This window comes from Mustelus asterias, chromosome 7, assembly GCF_964213995.1.
Source record: "Mustelus asterias chromosome 7, sMusAst1.hap1.1, whole genome shotgun sequence".
Lineage (NCBI taxonomy): Eukaryota > Metazoa > Chordata > Chondrichthyes > Carcharhiniformes > Triakidae > Mustelus > Mustelus asterias.
Window position 1 is genome coordinate 77741047 of NC_135807.1, and position 25454 is coordinate 77766500.

The 25454-nt window shown below is 41.9% G+C and overlaps 1 protein-coding gene across 1 annotated transcript in view; it reads right to left on the minus strand.

Annotated features, from left to right (window-relative positions):
• Positions 1 to 3353: 3353 nt before the first annotated feature.
• The window catches only part of lactb2 (lactamase, beta 2), a 43580-nt gene continuing 21479 nt past the window's right edge, over positions 3354 to 25454 (minus strand). Inside the window, exons 4-7 of the mRNA XM_078216295.1 lie at positions 21382 to 21560; positions 16987 to 17135; positions 12885 to 12966; positions 3354 to 4336 (exon numbers count right to left, since the gene is read on the minus strand). Of these exons, the coding sequence (XP_078072421.1) occupies positions 4296 to 4336; positions 12885 to 12966; positions 16987 to 17135; positions 21382 to 21560 (451 nt within the window). The 3' untranslated portion in view covers positions 3354 to 4295. The remainder of the gene's footprint in view (positions 4337 to 12884; positions 12967 to 16986; positions 17136 to 21381; positions 21561 to 25454) is intronic.

The following is a 25454-nucleotide window of genomic DNA, read 5'->3' on the forward strand; positions in this document are numbered from 1 at the left end:
TCAACAACTTCACAGCATGAACTTCCCCCCCATTACCTTCGCCCCATTTCAATCATACATTTTTATCATCCCTCATTCTCACTTCCATTTTTCCACTTCTTCATTCTCACTCTCCATCTTGCCCCCAACACCTTTCTCACCTTTCTTCACCATCATTTACATTCCCTTTTTCCAATTGCAGCCCCTGACCCCCTCCCTCATTGTATAAATATATTTTGATTTTCTTTGCTATCAGCTCTGAGGAAAGATCATCGAGACGCGAAACGTTGGCTCTATTCTCTCTCCACAGATGCTGTCAGACCTGCTGAGATTTTCCAGCATTTTCTGTTTTTGTACCACCTTCCTCCACCTGGCTGAACTTGCTCTCATATTAAACAATTCCTTTAACTCCACTCTTTTCCTCCAAATAAAGATGTTCTTTTGGATACCTGCATTGGTCCTAGCTATGCCTGCCTTTTTGTGAGATATGTGACACATTTCTTGCTCCAGCCATGCTCAAGGTCCCTCATTCCTTTTACTGGCACATTGATGTCTGTACTGATGTCATTTCCTGCTCTGGACTGGAAAATGTCATTAACTTTGCATCCGATTTCCATCCTTCTCTCAACTTCACCTGCTTAATCTCTGATTCTTCTATTCCCTTCCTCAACCTTTCTGTCTATTTCTAGGGATAGACTATCAATGAATATTCACTATAAACCCACCGACTTCCACAATTACTTCGACTACCTTTCCTCTTACCACACTTCTCATGAGGACTCTACTTCATCCTTCCACAGAGCTGCTCTGATGATGCTACCTTCCAAACCAACACTTCTGATACGTCTTCCTTCTTCCTCAATCAAGGCCTCCCCACACTGTGGTTGATAGCACCTTGATCACGTTTGTCCTATTTCCTGCACTTGTGCTCTTACCCTGTCCCCTCCATCTCAGAACAATGAGAGGATTATCCTTGTCCTTCTTTCCACTCCATGAGTCTCTGTGGATCCAACATAGATCACCCAGCAGCACCTCCAGCATTCCAAAGGGACCATTCCCTCTGTGACTTCCTGGTCCACTTCTCAATTACCCACAACATTCTATCCCCTTTGCAATGCATCTTTCCATGCAAATGCAGGAGATACAATACCTGCACTTTTACTTTCTCTCTCTTTAACAACCAAGGCCCTAATCATTCATTTCAGATAAAGCAGTGATTTACACGTATTTCTTTCAATTCAGTATAGTTTATTTGCTTGTCACAATGCATTCTGCTGTATACTAGGGAGACCAAATGTTTATCGGATGGCCTCTTTGAGGAACACCTCTGTTCAGCTGGCAAGTGTGCCTCCAAGCTTACAGACACTTGACACAGAATTCTCGACCTTGCTCCCATGTTGACCTCTCTGTCCTTGGCATCCTGTTCCAATGAATTTCAACATGAGCTTTAGGAACAACACTTCATCCTTCTGGACTCAGCACTGAATTCAACAATTTCAGACTGTAACTTCTCCCTCCATTTTGTTTTCCCTTTCTTTGCAGGTTTGGTTTTATTGTCTTGGCTTTCCTTTCTTTGCTGTTCATTCTTTTGACATTCACAATGCCTCTAAACACATCTTTCGTTTTGTTACTTGTCACATTACCACTCCTTTGGCCTTGCACCACCAACCTTATTGTTGTTTAATCTTTCCTGCCTTCCAAACCATCACTGACCTTCCCTTTTGCTCAGTTTCCAACCCTCTCCCTTTTCACTTGCTTGAAATATACTACATTTCTAATGTTTCCCTTTTCTGATGAAAGGTCATCAACCTGAACTATTGACTGTTTCTCTCTCCACAGATGAGTATATCCTGCATTTCTAGTTTTATTTCAGAAAACTATCAAAAAAAGGAAACTTCAACTTTCAAGACGATGTGGACAAATAAGAGGATTTGATTCAAACGAATGGTCCTATCATATATTAAGCTGATCTTTCTTTTCTGTAACAGTAACACAATGGGTGGGATTTTACAGCCTCGCTCGGGCAGGACCGGGAATTCCTGCCCAAGGTCAATGGAGATTTCTGTTGTCGGACCCTCGCCCGCACCTATTCTGTGGCAGGCGAGCAGATAGAATTCCAGTCTATATTCTGTAATAGTAACACTATATTCTGCATCTTATCCTTTCCTTCTCCCCTATGTACTCTATGAACAAAATGTTTGTCTGTATAGCATGCGAGAAACAATACTTTTCACTGTATTGAAATACATGTGACAATAATAAATCAAATCAAATCAAAAAATTGAAGAGGTTATATAGGGCTTTTGGGTAAGGTATAAGTGATAACAGAAGGGGCTATGACAAAAAGCAGTTTAACAGACAACTAAGGGAAGGAAGCAAAGAGAGTGTATTTGGAACAAATCTCAAAATATTAAAATTTATTCTAAAATTGTCAGTAAAAGGAGAATTGTAAAGTATAAGGTGGGAGCTCAGCACTCAGATAGCAAGGTCCCAAGTAGGCCAAGCCAGAGGTGGCACAAACTGACAACTGCTGCCGAGAGCGGGATGTGGCTAAGACCCAGTTGGTTGGAATCTCCCTCTCCTCTTCCCAGGACCAGACTGGAGCCTGCAGCTGAGCAGCAGATCGCGTTTGGGTTGGGGGTGAGTTGTTCCATCAGTAAGGTGCAGCAGATTCAGGAGAGAGGGGTTGAGTCAGGCCAGGTGGAGGTCAGGAAAAAAATTAAAAGGGCACAATTCTGTGATCCAAAAGTCAGAATTTTGCTGAGTGGCAGAAAGTACTTATTTCTGAGTGACAGAGATGTGGCACTTTTCTAGTACTGGCAGTGTACGCACAGTTGGCACCAGAGACCAGATCTCAATTTCTCCACCTGTTACAAAGAACGTCTTCCTTCTATTTTCTTCTCGACTCCTCCCAGTCCCTTTCTCATTGCTTTCCTCCTTCTGTTTTCCTAAACTTACTCTATCCTGGTCTTTTTTTAGGTCATCTTTACCTGTCTTCATATTTTTGTCACACTGAGTGATTCTTTTCACCCATCCAGCAATCCAACTTCCTTTGGCCAGCGTGATAAATATATTTGATCTTATTTTAATAATTAGCACTTTAAAACTCAATCATAGTGCAAAGAAAGTCTTCTTTGTAATACAATGAAAGACATTTTAAGTGTTGTATAAATGCAAATTGATTGTTATTTTGATAGATATGTATTATACATATATATGTCTTCAGCAAGGTCATAAGTAAAATGACATTAGTGTCTCTTTGAAAATTAAATCCAATGTTTTGACTGGCTGAAATTGATGAGTTTGATATTTTAGTAAGTCAGTACTATAAATTGCTTAGTTCAACAATTCAGAAATAAGTGACACATGATTTTATCTGCTACAGATACATTTAATGTGGCACTTACAGATTTAATGTATGCTGCATTATACAAAAGACTTAATTACATAGATGCTAGATTGAATTACATTCAATGAATATAAACATCTAATCTAATAAATTGAAAAATTATAACATTGAAGGCACTACTAGAATTATCATTAGAAAATCACAGTTGGGTAGAATTTCCAATGGCGTCCCCTTGATCCCCCATATCACTTCTGTGAAAATTCCGAGAAAGTAACAGTCATTTACTCTATTTCCCGAGTTTAACTGCTAAAGCTTGGGCAGATGACTGGCAGAATGCCTGTGGAAATTCTACCCCAATGCCTTTTATAGCATACTTATTTTCAATTCTCTGATATTAAACCCAACAAACAGTATATAATTTTGACAAAAGGTCATTGACCTGAAATAGCTCATAGAAACCCTACTTTACAGAAAGAGGCCATTCGGCCCATTGAATCTGCACCGACCACAATCCCACCCAGGCCCTACCCCCATATCCCTACATATTTTACCCACTAATCCCTCTAACCTACACATCTCAGGACACTAAGGGGCAATTTTAGCATGGCCAATCAACCTAACCCGCACATCTTTGGACTGTGGGAAGAAACCGGAGCACCCGGAGGAAACCCACGCAGACATGAGGAGAATGTGCAAACTCCACACAGACAGTGACCCAAGCCGGGAATCGAACCCAGGTCCCTGGAGCTGTGAAGCAGCAGTGCTAACCACTGTGCTACCGTGCCGCCCGTTTTTCTCTGTTAACTCTGTTTTTCTCTCCATAGAGAGCATTTGCTGAGCATTTCCAGCACTTTATTTTTAAACCAGATTACCTGTACTTCAAAATCAAATCTCCAAGAATTCACACAACCTTATTTGAAAGAAGATATACAAGTCAATTTTACCCATTCAATAGGAGAGATAAACATTATAGATTGCTTTTCCATTTCTGTGTTGCACCATCTTTGGCTGTAAGACAAAATAATTTGATTAATGTTGTTTACAACACTGAAATATACTGCACCAAATCAATTTTGAAAAGTGAAGTAAATATTGTCAGTAGTCCCGTGACAGCAAACATTGTTTCCCTGAATCATTTCTTGAAGGTGGTTACTGAGATTATTACACCAATACAGCAATTACTAAACCAATTTCTAAACTATTGATTGAAAATTTTTCTTTCTCTGCCAGTTTTCACTCCAGTCCCTCTCACCAAATCATTGACTCCTTGTTATGCAGAGTTCCCTGGGGGCAGTCATTTTCTGTAACTTTGCCCAACTAACTGCTCTTTATGAGTGAGCTTATGTAACAAGTCTATTCAATAATGTAGAGGCTAAACTAGCCTTCATTTGACCTCTATAGCACACACATCTGTAGCAGCAAATCAGAAGTGGGAACAATCCCTATTTTGTCCTCCCTTATAATGGCATAAAGATAAATTGTAGTAACATAGTTGCCACCACAGCGCAGATCAGTCAATTTAGCACCGACGGCTCAGCTATTGTCTCAATCACAGTAAACAACGCAAATTATGATCACAAAGAAAGTAATCAAGGCTAAATATTAAATAAAAACCAAAAAATGCTGGAATTTCAGGTTGATGATCTTTCATCAGAACTGAAGATTAAAGGGACAAACTTAACATAAACTCTTTAGCAACACTGAATATTAGTAAAGCTGAAGAATCATTGTCTTTCCCAGTTCACCAGGAAAGGAATGATGCTGCTTTTCCAAGGAAAGACAAATCTGGAGAGTAAGAGAGCAAAAATGGAAGTAGTAGGTCAGTTGGCACGAGTACAATTTTGAGATGTAGACTGTGCCAACAGTGTACATTTAGTTAGCCGGTAAAGGTGGTGGTGGGTCTTCTTGAATGGCTGTGTTTTGTAATGAAGGTACTTTCACAATAGTCTTAGGTTTGGTGATTTTAACCCAGTGAAAATGAAGGAATGACAGTTTCTATCCTTATTAGGATGGTAAGGAGGTTGGAGGAAACTGTGTTGCCACAAAATTGCTGTATCTTTCTGAATGTTAGTTATCAATGGCTGGGAGGTACTGTCAAAGTTTGGTGAGTTACTGTGGTGCGTCTGCAGACATTGGCCGGAATTCTCTGGCTGTTCGCTAGTGGCAGATCCTGCCAGCAGTGCATCCCCGCTGATCATTCTCTGGTGGTGTGGGGTGGCTTCAATGGGAAATCCCATTGACAGCAGTGGTATCAGAAGATCCCATGGCTCGCGAACAGCATGCCACCTCGCTGCTGAGAAACCGGCTGATGGGAGGCCGGAGAATTCCGGCCATTGCTTAATGCAGCCAAGGTGTGTCAGTGGAAAGAAAACAGATAATGAATGCAGCTGCAGGACTGATCAAGTGAACTATTCTTCTATTTATGGGAACTAAGTGCTTCAAACCTAATAATGACCTTAAGAGGACAAACAAGTATGAGTCAGCGGCATCTAGCTGGAGTGTATTGTATACAGTATGTCAGACAATCAGCGACCTCCTTTCAATGTGTTAAGTGGGATGAATTGCTTACCATCAATGTTGAGGGTGTTTTTATAGCCCCAGCCTTCCCCTCAAACAACTTGTCCTATGATTATCCTATATTCAATCACTCATTGTGCGTGCTCTGTTCATCATGCTCATTATAGGCCTGATGCAGTCCCCCCACTGGATCAATTAATGCACAATGGGACCGGAACTGTAGCAGATACCGGAGACCAGAGGCAGGCAGTTAAATAGTTAAAGACCACCTTATGGACAGTTTGCTGGCAGCAGAGTATATTGTCCCCCACTAAATGGGGGGAGGCTACCATCTGCAAGGAGGTGGCCATTGGAGCCAGAGGCCCCATGACTCAAGGAGAGGGACCCCCGTGGTAAAATCTACCTCTGTGGCCCCAACATTTCTGCAGGAGGGCCCAACACCTCTGACCACTGGTGACTGCCTGACTGGCTCAGCCAGAAGGAGAAAAACTTCTGACTTTCAAAAAAGAGCAGGGGAGGTATCTCTGGTGTCCACGCCAATATTTATCCCTCAATCAACATTTAAAAAAATAGTTTATCTGGTCATTGTCACATTGCTGTTTGTGGGAGTTTGCTGAGCACAAATTAGCTGCTGTGTTTCATACATTACAAGAGTAATTCCTCTTCAAAAAGTACTTCACCGCACTTTGAGATGTCCGGTGGTCATGAAAAAACAAGTTACAAGTCTTTCTCTTTTTCTTTCTTTCGTTCTCCTGAAGGGCACATCAAAATAGAGGCACCCCCTCGTTCAGCAGCAGTCACCTCTCAGGCTGCTGAGCTGTTCGCCAGGCACTCCATTTGGACTGGTAACATGGTGAGCTAGTCTGCCATCCTTAATTTTATTGTGGATCCAACTTCAGCCAATTAAGAGGCTACATCCAGGAAGAATATTGCTGCAGTCCTACTGCCTACTTGTGTAGCCTTGGTCTGAACACTGGGACTTAATCCTGGCTTGGTTTCTTTGCAGACTCTCCCAACATCCAAATGGTAATTTAAACTTTTTTTCTCTTTTTCATTGACAAGACAACATCTAATATGAGGCCAAGAATAGCCATAGGTGGTGACATCCTCTAACTGAAGAGAAAACCCTTAGATTTGTGAAGAGGAGATGACAATGTGTGTTGAGTACAGAGAACTATGAGGATAAGTGTCAGCTGCAGGTCTATCATGGTATTCTGGCATCACCTTCTCAAACTACTTTAGCACCTTTTATCTGCTTGCTAACGACATCATGAAAGCCTCATTCAAAAATAGTCAGAAGGGAGTTCATGAATGGGTCAGAAGGAGCTGGGTAAAAAATGAGGAGAAAGAAATTGATAGCCGGAAAGTAAATACATGTTACAGAAGAGTCTGGGGACCCGCATCTCATAGGTGCTGTTCTTAAAAGATGGATACTTGAAAATCATGAAATGTATCTGTAGTTACTGTGAATGGTCTCTGGCAACATGCAGCATATGCTGGAGAAGTACACCACCCAGATTAATGACATTATGATTTCTCTACAGTCCAGCACACCATGGGAGCAGCATATAGCATTTTCATGTCCATCTGCATGGGAACCCCTCAACCACAGGTAGAAATCTGTGGTATCAACTTTCCCTTCCAGAATCCAAACAATACAGGCTAGGAAAGATATTTCTTTTCTCAGAACTTCACTGATACCATGAAATTTGCTTTTGTAACAATCACAGGCATTGTCCAGTACGGGTGGCATGGCAGAATTATGCTCACAATGTTGCTGTCTCCTAGAATAGTAGTATTATATAGCGCGAGGTACCACGACTGGGAAACCTTGAATCACAACTGTGATTTATTGAAGGAAAGTTAAAACTATATACAAACAAGCTCAGTACAGATTCAGGTCTATTCCCAATGACTCCTAGGCTCCCTGATAACAAGACCCGCGCCCTAGCATTTGATAGGCGACAGTTTGCGTGCTTCTCTCTGATGAGCCTCAGGAGGGTCATGTGACCCACAAACACCCACCCCTTAAGGTGACATGCTATCACAAGCAGCATATATGTCTGCAGTCACCACCTTCACAAGACTGCACATGGCAGAATGGTGCTAAACATCAGTGAATGTCTCCACTTCTGATCTTAAGATGGAAAGAAGCTCATTGATGAAGCAATTGAAGATGGTTGGGCCTAGGACACTACCCTGAGGAACACTGCAGTGATGACCTGAAGTTGAGGTGATTGACCTCCAACCACCACAACCATCTTCCTTTGTGCCAGATACGACTCTAACCAATGGAGGACTTTCACCCTGATTCACATTGACTCCAGTTTTGCTAGGGCTCCTTGATGGCACACTTGGTCAAATGCTGACTTGATGTCAATGGCAGTCACTCTCACCTCACCTCCAGCCCTTTTGCCCATGTTTGAAGCAAGGCTGCAATGAGGTCAAGAGTTGAGTGACCCTGGACGAACCCAAGCTGAGCATCCGTGAGAAAGTTATTGCTGAGCAAGTGCTACTTGATAGCAACGTTGATGACCCCTTCCATCACTTTGCTAATGATCAAGAGTAGACTGATGGGGTGGTAATTGGCCAGATTGGATGTGTCACAGCTTGGTATGGCTCCTGCTCTGACCAAGACCACAACAAACTACAAAGGGTTGTGAACGAAGCCCAGTCTATCACACAAACCAGTTCCCATCTACTGACTCCGCCTACACTTCCCGTTGCCTCAGAAAAGCTGCCAGCATAATCAAGGACCCCAAGCACCCCGGACATACTCTCTTCCACCTTCTTCTATTGAGAACAAGATACTAAAGTCTGAGAATACGTACCAACCAACTCAAGAACAGCTTCTTCCCTGCTGCCATCAGACTTGAATGGACCTACCATATATCAAGCTGATTTTTCTCTACACCCTATCTGTAACTTCAACACTATATTCTGCACCCTCTCCTTCTCCCCTATGTACTCTAAGAACGGTGTGTTTTGTCTGTATAGCACACAGGAAACAATACTTTTCACTGTATACCAATACATGTGACAATAATAAATCAAATCAAATTGATTGGATTTGTCCTGTTTCCTGTGTACAAGACATACCTGGGCAATTTTCCACATTGTTGTAGCTTTATTGGAACAGCTTGGATAGGGGTGCAGCAAGTTGTGGAGCACAAGTCTTCAGTACTATTTCCAGGGTATTGTCAGGGCCCATCGCCTTTGCACTATCCAATGCCTTCAGTCATTTCTTGATATCGCATGGGGTGAATCGAATTGGTTGAAGACTAACATCTGTGATGCTGGGGAACTCTGGAGGAAGCTGATATGGATTATCCACTCAGCATTTCTGTCTGAAAATTGTTGTGAATGCTTCAGCCTTATCTTCTGCACTGGGCTGGGCTCCTCCATCATTGAGAATGGAGATATTTGTGGAGTCCTCCACCCCATCCCACCCCACCTTCGCCCCGCCAGTGATTTGTTTAATTTTCCACCACCTGGATGTGGCAGGACTGCAGAGCTTAATCTGATCTGTTGGTTGTGGGATCGCTTAGCTCTATTTATTACTTGCTGTTAATACTGTTTGGCATACAAGTGGCCTTGTTTTGTAGCGTCACCAGGTTGACACTTCATTTTTAGGTATGGCTGGTGTTGCTCATGGCATTCCTTCCCGCACTCTGCGTTGAACCAGTATTGAGGCTTCAGCTCAAAGGGCGTCTCAATGGCCAACTGTCCTTGAAGTGAGGTTGGAGGAACACCAGGCCCAGACAGGCAGACCCTGGCATTTCAGGTGCACTGGTGGTGCTGCCGTTGCTGCCGGGTAGGAACTTGCTGAGGAGCAGTCTACCTACAAAGTAGTCCACCCACACTTAAACAAGCAACCCCCCCAAACCAAAGTGGGCAAAATTACAGGAACTGGCCCTTAATTGTTCATGTAAGTGGCTTAATTAGCTCCCTGTTGGACAGCTGCTCCACACCTGTGCAGTGCAATGGTGCTGTCTCCATCTTCCCTTCCCTGTATGCATATTGCTCCATTCATTGTCACCTTAATGAAGCCAGTTTAAATTTTTGCCAAAAACAAGGTCTGCAGACAAAACTACAATTTTATTTTCAATCCATACTGCAGAGCAGGGCAGTCTCGCCCATTCACGACTCCTCAGATACTAAAGCAGCCCATGTCTCACTGCAGCAAGACCTGGACAATGTTCAGGTTTGGGCTGACAAGTGGCAAGTGACATTCATGCCAGGCAATGACCATCACAACATCCTGAGGGTTACCATTGACCGGAAACTGAACTGGACTAGTCATATAAATACTGTGGCTACCACAGCAGGTCAAAGGCTAGGAATCCTGCAACGAGTAACTCACTCCTGACTCTTCAACGCTTGTCCACCATCTACAGGACACAAGTGAGAGTGTAATGGAATACTCTCCACTTGCCTGGATGAGTACAACTCCAACAACACTCAAGAAGCTTGACACCATCCAGGACAAAGCAGCCCGCTTGATTGTTACCGCTTCCACAAACATTCAATCCCGCCACCACTGGTGAACAGTGACAGCCATGCGTACCATCTACAAGATGCACCAAGCTTCCTTAGGCAGCACCTTCCAAACCCATGATCACTGCCACCTAGAAGGACAAGAGTAGCAAATTCCTAGGAATACCACCATCTGAAGGTTTCCCTCCAAGTCACTCACCATTCTGACTTGGAAATATATCGACGTTCCTTCACTGTCGCTAGGTCAAAACCTTGGAACCCCCCTCTCTAACAACACAGTCGGTGTACCTACACCTCAGGAACTGCAGCGGTTCCAGAAGGCAGCTCACCACCAGCTTCTCAAGGACAACTAGGGATGGGAAATCAATACTGGTCAAGCCAGTGACGCCCACATCCCATAAAAATGAATTTTAAAAAACCCTTAATTGTACAGCTGCCTGTTGGTAGCCATTTAACTGGCCACTGCCAGCAACATGTCTTCCTAGGTGCCACTGCCAACTGAAGTGTGCTCACCTCCTGCTTCCCCCATCAGCCCCAGCAGTTGCACATCTGGTGGTCCAGGAAAATTCAGTCTAATGTCTCTTGCAATTAGCAATGATTTGTCCTTTGAACCCTCTTCAGGCTACTGCTGTTCCTCTGGTTTATTCCTCAATCTTCAAATATTCATTCTTCGGCCTTCTTGTAAGGCAAAGTTGTGCAGCAAGTAACACTCAAACAGAGTCTTCTGACTATGACACTGAGCAACTGCAAACTGATCTAGGCACCTGAGGAAAGCAGAAAATGGTGCTCACTGCAGTACTGCTCATCGGTGCTCTGGGAAGCTAGAATGGTGTCATCAACCAGGATGGAGGGTTAAGTCTGATCTCTCATGATCCACCCAGAGATTTGCCTTTCTGTAAAAGAGCGCAAAAATGGCCAACTGCCTTAAAATGAAGGCATCAAAGCTGTTTCAAGTAAAGCAAGTATTTACTTGGAAGGTATAATGCTGCTGTGCTGAACATTTAGAGAATAGAATTTGTTTTCATTGATACAGGTGGTGGCATTGGGCAGGAGAGTACATATGGGTACTTAGGTGCAATCTCTGAATTCTTGGACCTTGGTGAATACTTGTTTCCTTGAAAAACCTTGCAAAATGATACTGCTCTGTCATAATGCTCTGGACAGCTTACAGGCAAGTTAGGTAAATTAGCAATAACGTGGATATGTCACTTTATATAAGGATTTTAAACATCACTGACCCTGGCAAAGTGTCAGGAAAAATAATAAGACTCCAATGCAAATTCTCCACTGTTTTCTGACAACCCTAGATCAAATGATATAATGAGATATTAAATTGACAAAGAGGTTACTGCTTCCACTGTTGTTCCATCAAAGAACTATCAGATTTGTCAGACACAAATTGCCTTTTCTTCCACTGAATTAATATTGAATTATTGCCTGTGGCCACTTACTGAAATGTTTAATCTTGCTTGTGCCATATTAGAGCACTCAAGTGCATAGATGAGAACTACTAAGGGCTGCCAGCTCCTATAAAGAGAGGAAACTGATAAAATAATTCTGCCATTTAACACCCTACTGAAAGTTCTCCTGCCCCCCAGATGTACTACATCATAATCCATCTTTTGAACGGCCTTTTTGTTTACAAGGATTCCAAATATCCACTTCATAGAATCCCTACCGTGCAGGAGGAGGACATTCATCCCGTCAAGTCTACACCAACCACAATCCTACCCAGTCCCTATTCCTGCAGCCCCACGTATATACCCTGCTAGTCCCCGTGACACTAAGGGGCAATTTACCATGGCTAATCAACCCAACCCGCACATCTTTGGACTGCAGGGAATCAAACCCAGCTGTGAGGCAGCAATGCTTGCCACCGTGCGGCCCGCAATCTGAACCCGACTCCCTTTCGATCGGCTGAGGGCAACGGAGACCATTGCCCATTCCTACAGAACGGCATTCGTCTATCTCTTAGGACCGACTGACCCATGTTCAACAGCTGTTCACATGGAACTTAAATTCTTCTTTCATATAACAGCTCTTTTTTTTCCCTTTACAGTTACCTGTACAGATTCTAGCAAGCTCTAGCACTAGTTTGTTTGTGATATTACTGACCATGATGGGAGAATGAGCAGTCAATTCTAGCCCCACTTCTCCACAAGTCATAACAGAAGTTTAAATGTCTACCTCACCCACAAAATTGACCAGCTGATCACCTTTGATACTGTTATCCCAGCATAAAAGAGTTTAACCAGTCATCTTTCAGTAAGCACAAACAAATAATTGATCTATTATTAAACAAACTACTGGTCAACATACAAGTTGTAGTTTAGAAGTGTAACAATTTTCCCTTTTTTCTAAAAACCAGATATTCAAATCCACATACACACAAACACAAAACAAGATGAGACAACAGTATCCTGCCAGTATTGGCAACCACCATTTGTCTTCATGGCTGACATGTAAATGGGCCTCCATACCCCATTAGATGTAGCTGTTACAAATTTCCAGTATTTTATTATTCATTGTTGAGAATACTCACTTAATTTTCCTTCTTCTCCCAACTTTTTCAGGTGGTGGATAAGATTAACTTCAGCTGCATGATGCAAGTGCGCTGGAGTATCCTATTGGTTAAAAAACCATACATTATATATTACGTTCATCAAAAAATAGAGTACAATGTTTTTCAATTAAAAATAAGAGTTGAAAATTATTCTGGCTCTTGTATTTAACGTTTATGCAGGACATATAAAGCTGACTTCAACTTGAAGTCATCACCAACGTTAATTAATTAATTCTAACTTAAAATGATCGGTCTGATCAAGATGAAGGAATTGACTTATTTCTCCAAGTCAGGATGACAAATAGTTTGGAGATGGTAGGCTTTCCATGTGTCTGCCGTTCTTACTCTTCTAGGCAGGTTTGGAAAATTTAGTCAAATATGCCTTAATGAGTTGTTTCAAGGTATCCTGTAGGCAGTATGTACTGCAAAACTGTAACATGCAAGTTGGGGAATGGATGTTTAGCTTAAGTGAGTAAAGTGACGATTAAAAAGACAATTTTGCTTTGATGGAGTCGTGTTTCCACAGATGCTGCCAGGCCTGTTGAGTATTTTCTAGCACTTTGTTTTCATTTCTGTGGTTCTGGTAAATGGTTACCCCAGGATGTTGATCATAGAGTCCTTACAGTGCAGAAGGAGACCATTCGGTCCATCGAGCCTGCAGCAACAACAATCCCACCCAGGCCCTATCCCTGTAACCTCATGTATTTATCCTGCTAGTCCCCCTGACACTAAGGGGCATAGCCAATCAACCTAACCTGCACATCTTTGGACTGTGGGAGGAAATCGAACCACCTGAAGGAAAAGCACGCAGACACGGGGAGAATGTGCAGACTCCACACAGTGATCCGAGGCCAGAATTGGACACGGGTCCCTGGCGCTGTGAGACAGCAGTGCTAATCACTGTGCTACCGTGCTGCCTGTGATGGTAGAGGTCTAAGCGATGGTGTTCTCATTAAATGGCACATGGAGCTGGTTAAGCTTTCTCTTTTTGGATGTGGTCACCGGCACTTGTGTGATGCAAATGTTACTAGTATTTAGAATCATAGAATCCCTACAGTGCAGAAGGAGGCCATTCGGCCCACCGACCCTCAAAACCACGATCCCACCCTATCCCCATAATCCCATGCATTTGCCTTAGCTAATCCCCGTGATACTAAGGAGCAATTTGACATGGCCAATCCACCTAACCCGCACATCTTTGGACTGTGGGAGGAAACCTGCGCAAACACGGGGAGAATGTGCAAACTCCACACAGTGAAGTGACCCATGCCAGGAATCGAACCCAAGTCTCTGGCGCTGTGAGGCAGCAGAGCTAACCACTGTGCCAGTGTAAGCCTGGATGCTATCCAAGCCTAACTGCATGTAAGTATGGAACTGTTTCATTATCTAAGGAATTGAAAATGAAATTGAATAATGCAACCATCAGCCAACAACTCAATTTCTGACCTTATGCTGAGGGAAGGTCATTGATGAAGCAGCTGAAGATAGCTGGACACAGGATGCTGCCCTCAGAAGTTCCTACAGTCATGTCTGGGGGCTGAGATGATTAATCTTTAAGAACCACAACCACCATCTTTTGTGCTAGGTATGACTCAAGCCACTGGCGAGTTTTTTCCCCGAATCCTCTTGCTATCAGTTTTACTAGGACTCAGTCGAATATTAGCCTTGATAGCCTCAAGGGTGGTTTTTGTTATCTCATCTCTGGTGTTCAGCTCCTGTCCTTGTTTGAACTAAGAGGCATAGAACATATGAACAGGAATAGGTCATTTGGCCCTTTGAGCCTGCTCCACCATTCAATAAGATCACGGCTATTCTGGTTGTTGTCTCAGTTCCACCTTCCTGTCTGTCCCCCATAACCCTGGACTCCGTTATTTAACAAAAATCTGTCTAATTCTGCCTTGAATAAATTCAAAGATTCAGCCCCCACTACTTTCTGGGGAAGAGAATTCCACACAGCAATGACCCACTGGGAGAAAAAGTTTCTCATCTCTGTCTTAAAAGGGAGACACAGTAAGAAGTCTCACAACACCAGGTTAAAGTCCAACAGGTTTATTTGGTAAGAAAAGCCACTAGCATTCAGAGCGCTGTTCCTTCGTCAGGTAAGTGGGAGTTCTGTTCACAAACAGGGCATATAAAGACACAAACTCAATTTAAAAGGGAGACCTCATATTTTTAAACTATGTCCCCTAGTTTTAGTCTCCTCCACATGAGGAAACATCTTTCGGATAGCCACTCTATCAATTCCCCTCAGGATCTTATATAATTCAACAAGATCATCTCTCATTCTTCTAAATGCCAATGGATATAGGTCTAACCTCTTCAACCTTACTTCATAAGACAACTCCTTCATCCCAGAAATGTATCCAGCGATCCTTCTTTGAACTGCTTCTAAAGAAACTATATATTTTTAAAAATGAGACCAAAACTGCACTGTACTCCAGATGTGGTCTCACCAAAGCTCTGTACAGCTGTAGTAAAACTTCCCTACTTTAATATTCAATTCCTCTTACAATATATGGCAACATTCCATTTGCATTCATATTACTTGCTTTATCTGCATTCTAACTTCATGTGATTCATGTACTAGGAGACCGAGATCTCCCGGCCTATACTGCCGAGTTCTGCAATTTTGCTCAATTTAAATAGGACACTGCTTTTCTATTCTTCTTGCCAAAGTGAACAAGTTCACATTTACCCATGTTATACCAAATGTTTGAAATACCAAATGTTTGCCTCACTCACTTAACCTATCTGTATCATTTTGCAGACTCTTTACCTCCTCTTGACAATTTACTTTCCTATCTATCTTAGTGTCATCAGCAAATTTAGCTACCACACATTTTCCCCCTTCATCCAAGTCATTGATATGGATTGTAAATAGTTGAGGATCCAGCACTGATGCCTGTGGCACTCCATTAGTTACAGCTTGCCAACCCGAAGAACTGAGCAGTTCTGGCGAAACTCTAACTGAGCAGTATATTGGTAAGTGTTGCTTGATACCATTGTTAACAGCTCTGTCCATTGAATCAAAGAATGGTTACAGCACAGAAGGATGCCATTCAGTCTGTTGTACCTATGCCACTTAGTCGCTCCGCTATCTTTTTTCCATAGTCATGCAACTTTTTTTTCTTGGGTGCTTATTCAATTCCCTTTTGAAAACCATGATTGAATCAGAATTAAGAACATTTGACGCTACTGTGCCTTTAAGAAGTGCATTTTTAAAATCATATTCTCTGCAATTTGTTAGCAGCTTTGTTTTTTTTTCATTGTTGCCGACCTGTCTGCTTGGCTGTCTTTCTATTTCTGCTTAAATGCTTTAAATGGGGTTTTGTTTAGTATTAATCTGGAGTTAATGCGATCTCCATTTGAGAATTGTTAGGGTGAAGAATGATTGACAGGTTAGGTGACAAGAGTACTTTCACTTTCAGTTCTTGGCTGCTGGCCGTTGTTTTAGTTAGAAGGTGTGTGGACTCCTAGCTGAAGGCAGTGTGTGTATCTCCCTCCCTGTTATTAGAAATTCTGCTATGTTGGAAGCAGTTTTTCTTGCCTTCCTGGAGTGAAAATTTTGCTGTACGTGGTTTGCTAGCTAAAAGCTGAAGGCCAGCAGTGGCTTTATCTCTACCATGAGGTTTGCTGGAAGTTATAAGGCTGGGACGTCAGGGTTTCAATTCCATCCAAAGGACTAATTCACAGCAGATACTGTTGAGCTGCATTCTTATTTTCTGTGCTAAACCTAGGGCAAGTGTATCTTTATAAGTGGTTTGTTGTATTGGAACAGTGCATTCAGTTGTTAAGGTTTATACAATATCATGGTTGTTTTTTTTCTTGTTTGTAATTCGTAAAAGTTAGTGCTAACTTTATTTCTATGTGTTAACTGTATTCTTAAATAAACTTTGTTAGATAAAAGCTCCCTAGTGAGTCATTTAAATCAAGTGAAACATCTCATGCTTACCTGTGCCAAATTCAAAGTGCAAACTTATGGTCTAGGCTGACTTCATAAAATACCTTGGAGTTTCTGAACTGGATTATAACAAACACCATCCTGCCATTACGTTCATATGTACAGAAAAATAAAGTTTACCTTATAAATACTTTTAACAAGTTCCATTGGGGTGAAATACTTCTCCGAATGCTCCTGAAAAACCTTCAAAACCTGCTGTTCCCTCAAGTTTCTGTGAGCTATGTACTCCCTAATTTTATCAGATGCATCTTGCACAACTGGGCCATGTCCTGGAATTCAAAAGAAATACAAAAGTAGAAGATCAAGAGAGGAAATGTAAGACAATATTTTGATTAACGATTCAGAAAATATGAAGACATTTTTGAAAGCCAGAGTACATGAGACTTGAATGAATAGCTAGCTGTCTGTAACATATAAACTGGTTGAGGTTATTGTTCCACCTGGCTAGGTATCTTTTTTTTTGTCTTACATTAACACTGCAATTAATTTATTGTGAAATTCTTCTAGTTGCCACACTCCGGCGCCTGTTTGGGTACACTGAGGGAGAATTTAGCATGGCCAATCCACCTAACCTGCACATCTTTGGACTGTGGGCGGAAACCGGAGCACCCGGAGGAAACCCACGCAGACACGGGGAGAATGTGCAAACTCCACACAGTCCCTGACCCAAGCCGGGAATCGAACCCGGGTCTCTGGTGCTGTGAGACAGCAGTGCTAACCACTGTGCCGCCGTGGTTGTTCTTGTTCTCTGTAGATAGAAGCTGAGATGCACAGCTAGTTGAAAAAATAAAACAACGAGGAGCTTGATTTCGGGTCTTCAAATATATTTATGGCACTAGTGAAGAAACATAAGTGAAATTTAAATATTTCATTAACAAATCCGCCTGCCTCGCACTTATTCAAGTTTCTAATTCACTCCCATTTCATATTTTCTGAATACCACTATAATGATTTATATAACAAACACTGTCAAACATTGTAAGGAAATATTTTGGTTAGTTTGACAGGCTTCAGATGGATGTGGATGTATGTGCATTATGCTTTCTCTCAGCTGCTTCCCCATAATTTTACCAAATCAGCAAAAAAAGGAGTCTGCTATTCAGCCTCTCTTGCCTGTTCTGCCATTCAGTTAGATAACGGCTGATCTGTACCTTAACTCTATTTAACAATCTGCTTCATATCCCTTTTTAAAAATACAACTTTACAATAACTTGTGCAATAAAATGAAAGTATTTATATTGCCATACCGTGTTGCCATTGTCAAAATGCTGCAATTTCAGATTTAAAATGGGATACAACTAGAGCCTATAAAATGTACATATCATGACTTCCTGTTGTCCCATTTTTGTCAAGTTCCATGGGGGTGAAATACTTCTCCGAATTGTTTTCCCATCATAATTTATGACTACATTTACAATGAGTTTTGTCTATGTAAACTTAAAATGCTGTAATTATGGTCTGGCTGCTTGCTGACTTCCGGCTCAAGTTGTGAACATTTTCGCAATGCCTCTTTGTAAAATGTCAGAGTATCAGGCTGCCATCTTCAAGCAAGTTTCATTTAAAACTCTGAAGGTTTTTTTTGTTTGGTTTGTTCAGTTCAGTTTGAAATACTATGAATTTCCTCATTATTTGTAGTCTCTCAGCTTTAAATCTGATACTTGACCTTTGGATTTTCAAATAATCTTATTTTTAAGCCTCCATTAGAAATGCAGTGTTAGTGGCCTACTTACAATTAGAACCCAGAAGTAAATACCATAGTTAATGCAGAACCCTACAGTGTTAAGATAGTTGGAAATAATTTAGGAGAGAACTTATTCTTGAGCCTCATGGTGAAGGTTCATCCATATCCATGACTTCTGTTTTAACTCTCGACCAGATATTAATTGATTTCCTGACTGTGACACGCAGTCCCAGTGGAACACATCGGGCCCTATTTTACCATTTTGATTCTAAGTGCTGGGCGGATTTGAAACTGGGAGTGTTTCAGATCCGACTTTTAAACCTGTTCTCAGGCGCCACCACTCTGTCTGAAAAAATATCAGAAATTCCGAATTGTGCTGCAGAAGCCCATGGGCGGGGCTTAATGTGCCTGAAACCCTGCAGCTCCAATCGGCGCCTCCAACTGCACATGCGCAGAAAAGAAAATGATAGAATGCGGCTCCCCTGCCACATCTCTCCCGGCCGGTTAATGCCTCTCCCTAGCTCCCACAGACATTGCTCCACCCCCCCAATCATTACTGACCCCCTTATCCCCCCACCCCCTGCCACCCAGCCCGATTGCAGACCCCCTCCCCCCCTTCCCTCCCACCGATCACAAGCAGAGAGCTGTCGGATGCTACACACTTACCTCCTCACTAACTGGAGTGCCCAAATTGGACTTTCGTGGAGCATGTCTGTTTTGCGCTGATTCTGGATGGGCAAACACAGTGGTAAAGGGGGACGTGCCGGTAAGGTTGGGCATGCAGCCCATTAAGTCAATTTAAATGCATGCAAATGCATTTAAATGGCCGTCACGCCTGTTTCGGGCGCAGTCCCAATCGCTGCCATTTTCGGGCCTTGGTAAAGAGGGAGTCAGTGCAGAGGTGGGCGCGGATCGCGCGACTCGCCTCACACCCCACTTTACCAAGTTTTCACACCCGAAAACAGCCACAACTTGATGGTAAAATCGGCCCCATCATCTCTGAATGGAAGCATACATTCGAGTAAGGATTTGCCACTTCTCAAAAAAATCGAGATAGTAATTAAGGGAGCATTTGGAACTCTGCTCCTTCATCAGGTGAGTCTTTTGGAAGTTTATTTGGAATTACTCACCTGATGAAGGAGCAGCGCTCCGAAAGCTCGTGATTCCAAATAAACCTGTTGGACTTTAACCTGATGTTGTGAGACTCCATAAAGGATGTGATAACAGGACACTTCGAAAATGTCAATGGGATTAGACAAAGTCAACATGGATTTATGAAAGGGAAATCATGTTTGACAAACCTACTGGAGTTTTTTAAGGACGCAACTAGCAGAATAGATAAGGGGGAACTAGGGATATGATGCATTTTGATTTTCAGAAAGCTTTAATAAAGTCCCACATAAGAGGAGAGTGCGTAATATTAAAGCGCACAGAATTGGCGGTAATATAGTGGTATTGATTGAGAATTGATTAGCAGACAGGAAATAGAGAGTGGGAATAAATGGACCTTTTTCAGAGTGGCAAGCAGTGACTAGTGGGGTACCACAGGGATCAGTGCTTGGGGCCCCAGCTATTCACAATATATATCAATGATTTGGATGAGGGAACCAAATGTAATATCTCTCAAGTTTGTTGACAACATGAAACTTTGTGAGAATGTGAGTGGTGAGGAGGATGTTTAGAGGCTTCAAGGCAATTTAGACAAGTTGAGTGAGTGGGCCAATACATGGCAGATACACTATAATGTAGATAAATGTGAAGTTATCCACTTTGGTTTAAAAGAGTGAGAGGGGATCTTGTTGAAATGTATAACATTCTGATAGGGTTGGACAGATTAGATGCAGCGATGATGTTTCTGCTGTTTGGGACCCTAGAACAAGAAGTCACAGTCTCAGGATAGGCCATTTAGGACTGAGGGTGATGAACCTGTGAAATTCTCTTCCACAGGAGGCAGTGGAAGCCAAGTTATTGAATATATTTAAGAAGGAAATAGATTTCTGGACCCGAGGGAGGTGATGGCCTAGTGGTATTATCACTAGACTATTAATCTAGAAGCTCAGCTAATGTTTTGAGGAGCTGGGTTTGAATCCCGCCATGGTCGAATTTGAATTCAATAAAAAAAATCTGGAATTAAGAATCTACTGATGACCATGAAACCATTGTCGATTGTTGGAAAAACCCATCTGGTTCACTAATGCCCTTTAGGGAAGGAAATCTGCCGTCCTTACTTGGTCTGGCCTACATGTGACTCCAGATCCACAGCAATGTGGTTGACTCTCAACTGCCCTCTGAAATGGCCTAGCATCCATTCAGTTGTATCAAATGCTACAAAGTCTCAACAAAGAAACCAACAGACCACCTGGCATCGACCTAGACACCGGAAAGACAACGGCAAAACAAACAGCCCTGTCGCCTTCACAGTCATTTGGTCAAAATCCTGGACTTCCCTCCCTAACAGCATTGTGGGTCAACCCACAGCACGTGGACTGCAGCTCACCATCATCTTCTCAAGGGCAACTGGGGATGAGCAATAAATTCTGGCCAGCCTGCGATGCCCCTGTCCCACGATGAATAAAAAAAAATAAAGGGCTCAAGGGGTATAGGGAGAGCATGAGATTGTGGCTTTGAGATAGAGGATTAGCCATGATCATACTGAACAATGGAGCAGACTTGAATGGCTGAATAGTCTATTCTAGCTCCTATTTTCTATGTTTCTAAATGGTAATGTTATTTACTTTCCAATGGAATTATAAACAAATATTTATAGATTACTGCTCTATAATGAAAGTAAAACAATAAACGATAAAAGTAAGGGATTAAACTCATCTACTTACCTGGATATATTAAGTCAGATTTTAAAATGAGCAACTTTTCTAAAGAAAGCATATAAGAATGCAAGTCCTCAAAGACAGCTGTCCCTTCTCCCAGAATACAGTCTCCAGAAAATATAGCATTTTCCTCTTGCAGTAATAATGCCATATGATCACTGGTGTGTCCTGGTGTGTAAATAACCCTAGCAGCAAAAGCAAAAAAGGAATGCAGTACTTCATATTAAAGAGAACTTCATAGACACTACCGTACAGAACATTTGGTTAATTACAGATACGCTGCATAATGCATGGGTGAATAATTACAAGACAGAAACAGATTAGAAATGACAGCAAACCTACATTGACAACAATAATTTATAATCATGTTGCATCTTTAACATAATAAAACATCCCAAGGTATTTTCCAGCAGTGTTTTGAAATAAACTAAGACACTGAACTAGATAGGAGATATAAGTCAGTTGGAGAAAGAATTGGTCAAAGAAGGAGGCTTTAATGAGCGTCTTGAAGGAGAGGGTGATGGAGAGCTTGGGATGTAGGCAAACTCAAGGTGCAGCCACCAATGCTGGAGAAAAGATATCTGCTTCCACCACACTCAGGAGAAGCATTCCAGATCCCAACCAGTTTCTTCATAAAAACAGGTTTCCACATGTCTCATGCCGTTGGTTCTTTTACCAATCATTTTAAATCTGTGCCCTCTGGTTCTTGACCTCTCAAATGAGAGAAACAATTACTCTCTATCTACTCAATTGATAGTCACCATCATTACCAAATCTCCTCTCAAACTTTCTATGGTTTTCCAATAGAAACAACTCCAACTTCTCCTCTATCCTTGTAGCTGAAGTCCCTCATCTCTGCACCATTCTTGTGAACATTCATTAAAGTCTTTAGAGCATTCCTAAAAGTTTTTACCCAGAATTGGACACAATACTCCAGTTGCAGTTGAGCTAAAGTTTATAAAGGTTCATCTTAACTTCCTTGATTTTGTATTTATGTGCCTTGACTTATAAAGCCTAGGGTCCTGTATGTCTTTTTAAACATTTTCTCATCCTGTCCTGGCTTCTTTAACATTGTAAGAAGTTTAACAACACCAGGTTAAAGTCCAACAGGTTTATTTGGTAGCAAAAGCCACACAAGCTTTCGAGGCTCTAAGCCCCTTCTTCAGGTGAGTGGGAATTCTGTTCACAAACAGAACTTATAAAGACACAGACTCAATTTACATGAATAATGGTTGGAATGCGAATACTTACAACTAATCCAGTCTTTAAGAAACAAAACAATGGGAGTGGAGAGAGCATCAAGACAGGCTAAAAAGATGTGTATTGTCTCCAGACAAGACAGCCAGTGAAACTCTGCAGGTCCACGCAACTGTGGGAGTTACAAATAGTGTGACATGAACCCAATATCCCGGTTGAGGCCGTCCTTGTGTGTGCGGAACTTGGCTATCAGTTTCTGCTCAGCGACTCTGCGCTGTCGTGTGTCACGAAGGCCGCCTTGGAGAACGCTTACCCGAATATCAGAGGCCGAATGCCCGTGACCGGGCATCATTCTTTAACATTTACATACACATACTTCCCTCACCCCTGTGCCCCCATCCCCACAGGTTGCTCTAATCCTACACCCTTTTAGAATTGTACCTTCTAGTTTATATTGCCTCTCCTCATTCCTCCTACCAAAATGGATCACTTCACACTTGCCTCCATTAAATTTTATCTGCCAAGTGTCCTCCTATTCCACCAGGATGTGTCCTCCTCACAGTACACAATTATTCCAAGTTCTATGTCATTTGAAAATTTTGAAATTGTATCCTGTATAGTGAAGTCTAAATCATGAATATATATCAAGAAAGTGTTCCTAGTGCAGCTTCACAAGGAACACTACTGTATAGTTTTCTCAGTCCAAAAAACAGCCATTCACCACTACTGTCTGTCTTCTGTCACACAGTCAACTTCGTATCCATGCAGCCACTGACCATTTTATTCTATGAGCTTCAACTTTGCTGGCAAGCCTATTATGTAGCACTTCAGTCAAATGCCTTTTGGAAGTCCATATACAGGACTGTCATTTGCATGGGTATAGATTTAATAAGGAAAGTCAACATAATTTTTTAAAAACAAATCATATTCAACTGATTTGAGTTTTTTGATGAGATAACAAGAAGAGTTAATGAGGTTGATACACCATATCAACCTCATTAACTCTTCTTGTTATCTCATCAAAAAACTCAAATCAGTTGAATATTTGTTTTTAAAAAATTATGTTGACTTTCCTTATTAAATCTATACCCATGCAAATGACAGTTATTATTGTCTCAGATTACTGTTTTTATAAGCTTTTCCACACAATACTGAAGTTAAACCTTGCACTTTTGTTCTGAACTAGCGTTTAACATTTGTAATTCTCCAATCCTCTGGCAACCACCCCTGTATCTAAGATGATTTGCAAGATTATGGCCAGTATCTCTGTAATTTACAATCTCACTTTCGTCAGCATCTAACCAATACAAGGCGAAGCAGGAACTGGTACAAGCTAGTAGTTATTGTTGCCTGGTTGCTGGGCACAGACCTGCATGGTGATTTTCTGTGCTTGCAAATGGTTGCAATGTGGGAACTTAATCCCTTTCTATTGATAAAGATGCCAAGCGGGTTGTGGGGAGCACGTAAAGCAAATTGGTTTCAGTATATGGAAGCTTACACCCCAGGGAAGCCTGCATTGGGGTTGGAATCTGGTATGTTCTTGTTCCATTTCACTCTGTCCATGGATAAAGAACCTTGGTAACCTTCTTGATACATTTATGCACTGAAAATTGTGAGATATTGCTGATGTCACCTTCTGTACTTGAAAGGAGACTGTGACATGAAGGATGACCTTAACAGCCAGTGGCAATGCTATCTATACCGAGGTGTGTGGCTGCAAGGGGTGAAATAGTTTGGTGGCAGCCTCCTTGTGCATTGAAGTTCATGTAGAAGTGCTCCCTGAATACCCACTGCCCTCATCGTCCCAGGTGCTCTTCTGAATTCCTTCCTACTCCCCTCATCCTTTAACTCCAAAGGGAGTCTTGCCAGACTAGTCAAACTTCTTATAAAGCAGTCAACAACAGTGCAACACCAACAAAATCATCACAGCAAACTTAAATTTCCAGTGTCAAAAAAAGGCCAAATAAACACCCATCATGGGCCAGCATTTGGGATTGATAAACCAGCAACTAATCTGGAATTATTACACGATCCCTTTTTAATAACACCGGTGAAGATTCTTTCCTACTTGTTAGCACCATGAGTTGATGAGTTTAATAGATGGTAAGTCAGCTGCTAGGGCATACCAAAATCAGGAAAGGGTCTTCCACCCAGAGCAGGATCCTATTCTGAGGAAGTTATTTAATATTTTAAATATTTCTGCCGTGAGCTCTGGACATCCAAGTAGAAACTTGGTTTAATATTGTGGGCTGTGCACTTCCAGTTTGAAATGAGTTTGTATCTTCTACTCCCCATGTTTGAGGCTTACGCAGAGGTTTGGTGTCTGATGGCTTGGTTCACTGAATTTATAGTCTGATGATTTTTACTGTAGTGGAATTTCTTGGGCATCGCTGGCTGGGCCAGCATTTATTGCCCATCCCTAATTGCCCTTAATTGACTGGTTTGCTAAGCCATTTCAGAGGGTGTTTAAGCGTCAACCACATTACTAGGATTTGAAGTCACATGTAGGGCAGACCAAGTGGGAGTGGCAGATTTCTTTCCCTAAAAGGACATTAGTGAACTAGCTGGTTTTTGTAACAATCGACAATGTGGCCCAACTGGCCATTCTTCATGTGTGATGAATGACTGCCATCAAGCACAAGGACACCAAATCAAGCCAAATTTTATCTTCGTCTGATTACCATTTGCCACAATTTTCAAACCGAGTAATGATCAGAAGTGAGAATTGTGGATGATTTGCTCCTCCTCAGGTCAGACATTGAAACTAATTGTTGCACACTGGCAGCTATCTCAGCTGAGGTTAATTAAATCAGATTTTTAATGTTTAAGTACATAGTGCATATTTTTAAAAAAAATACTTTTCCAATTCAAACCTCTGCCTG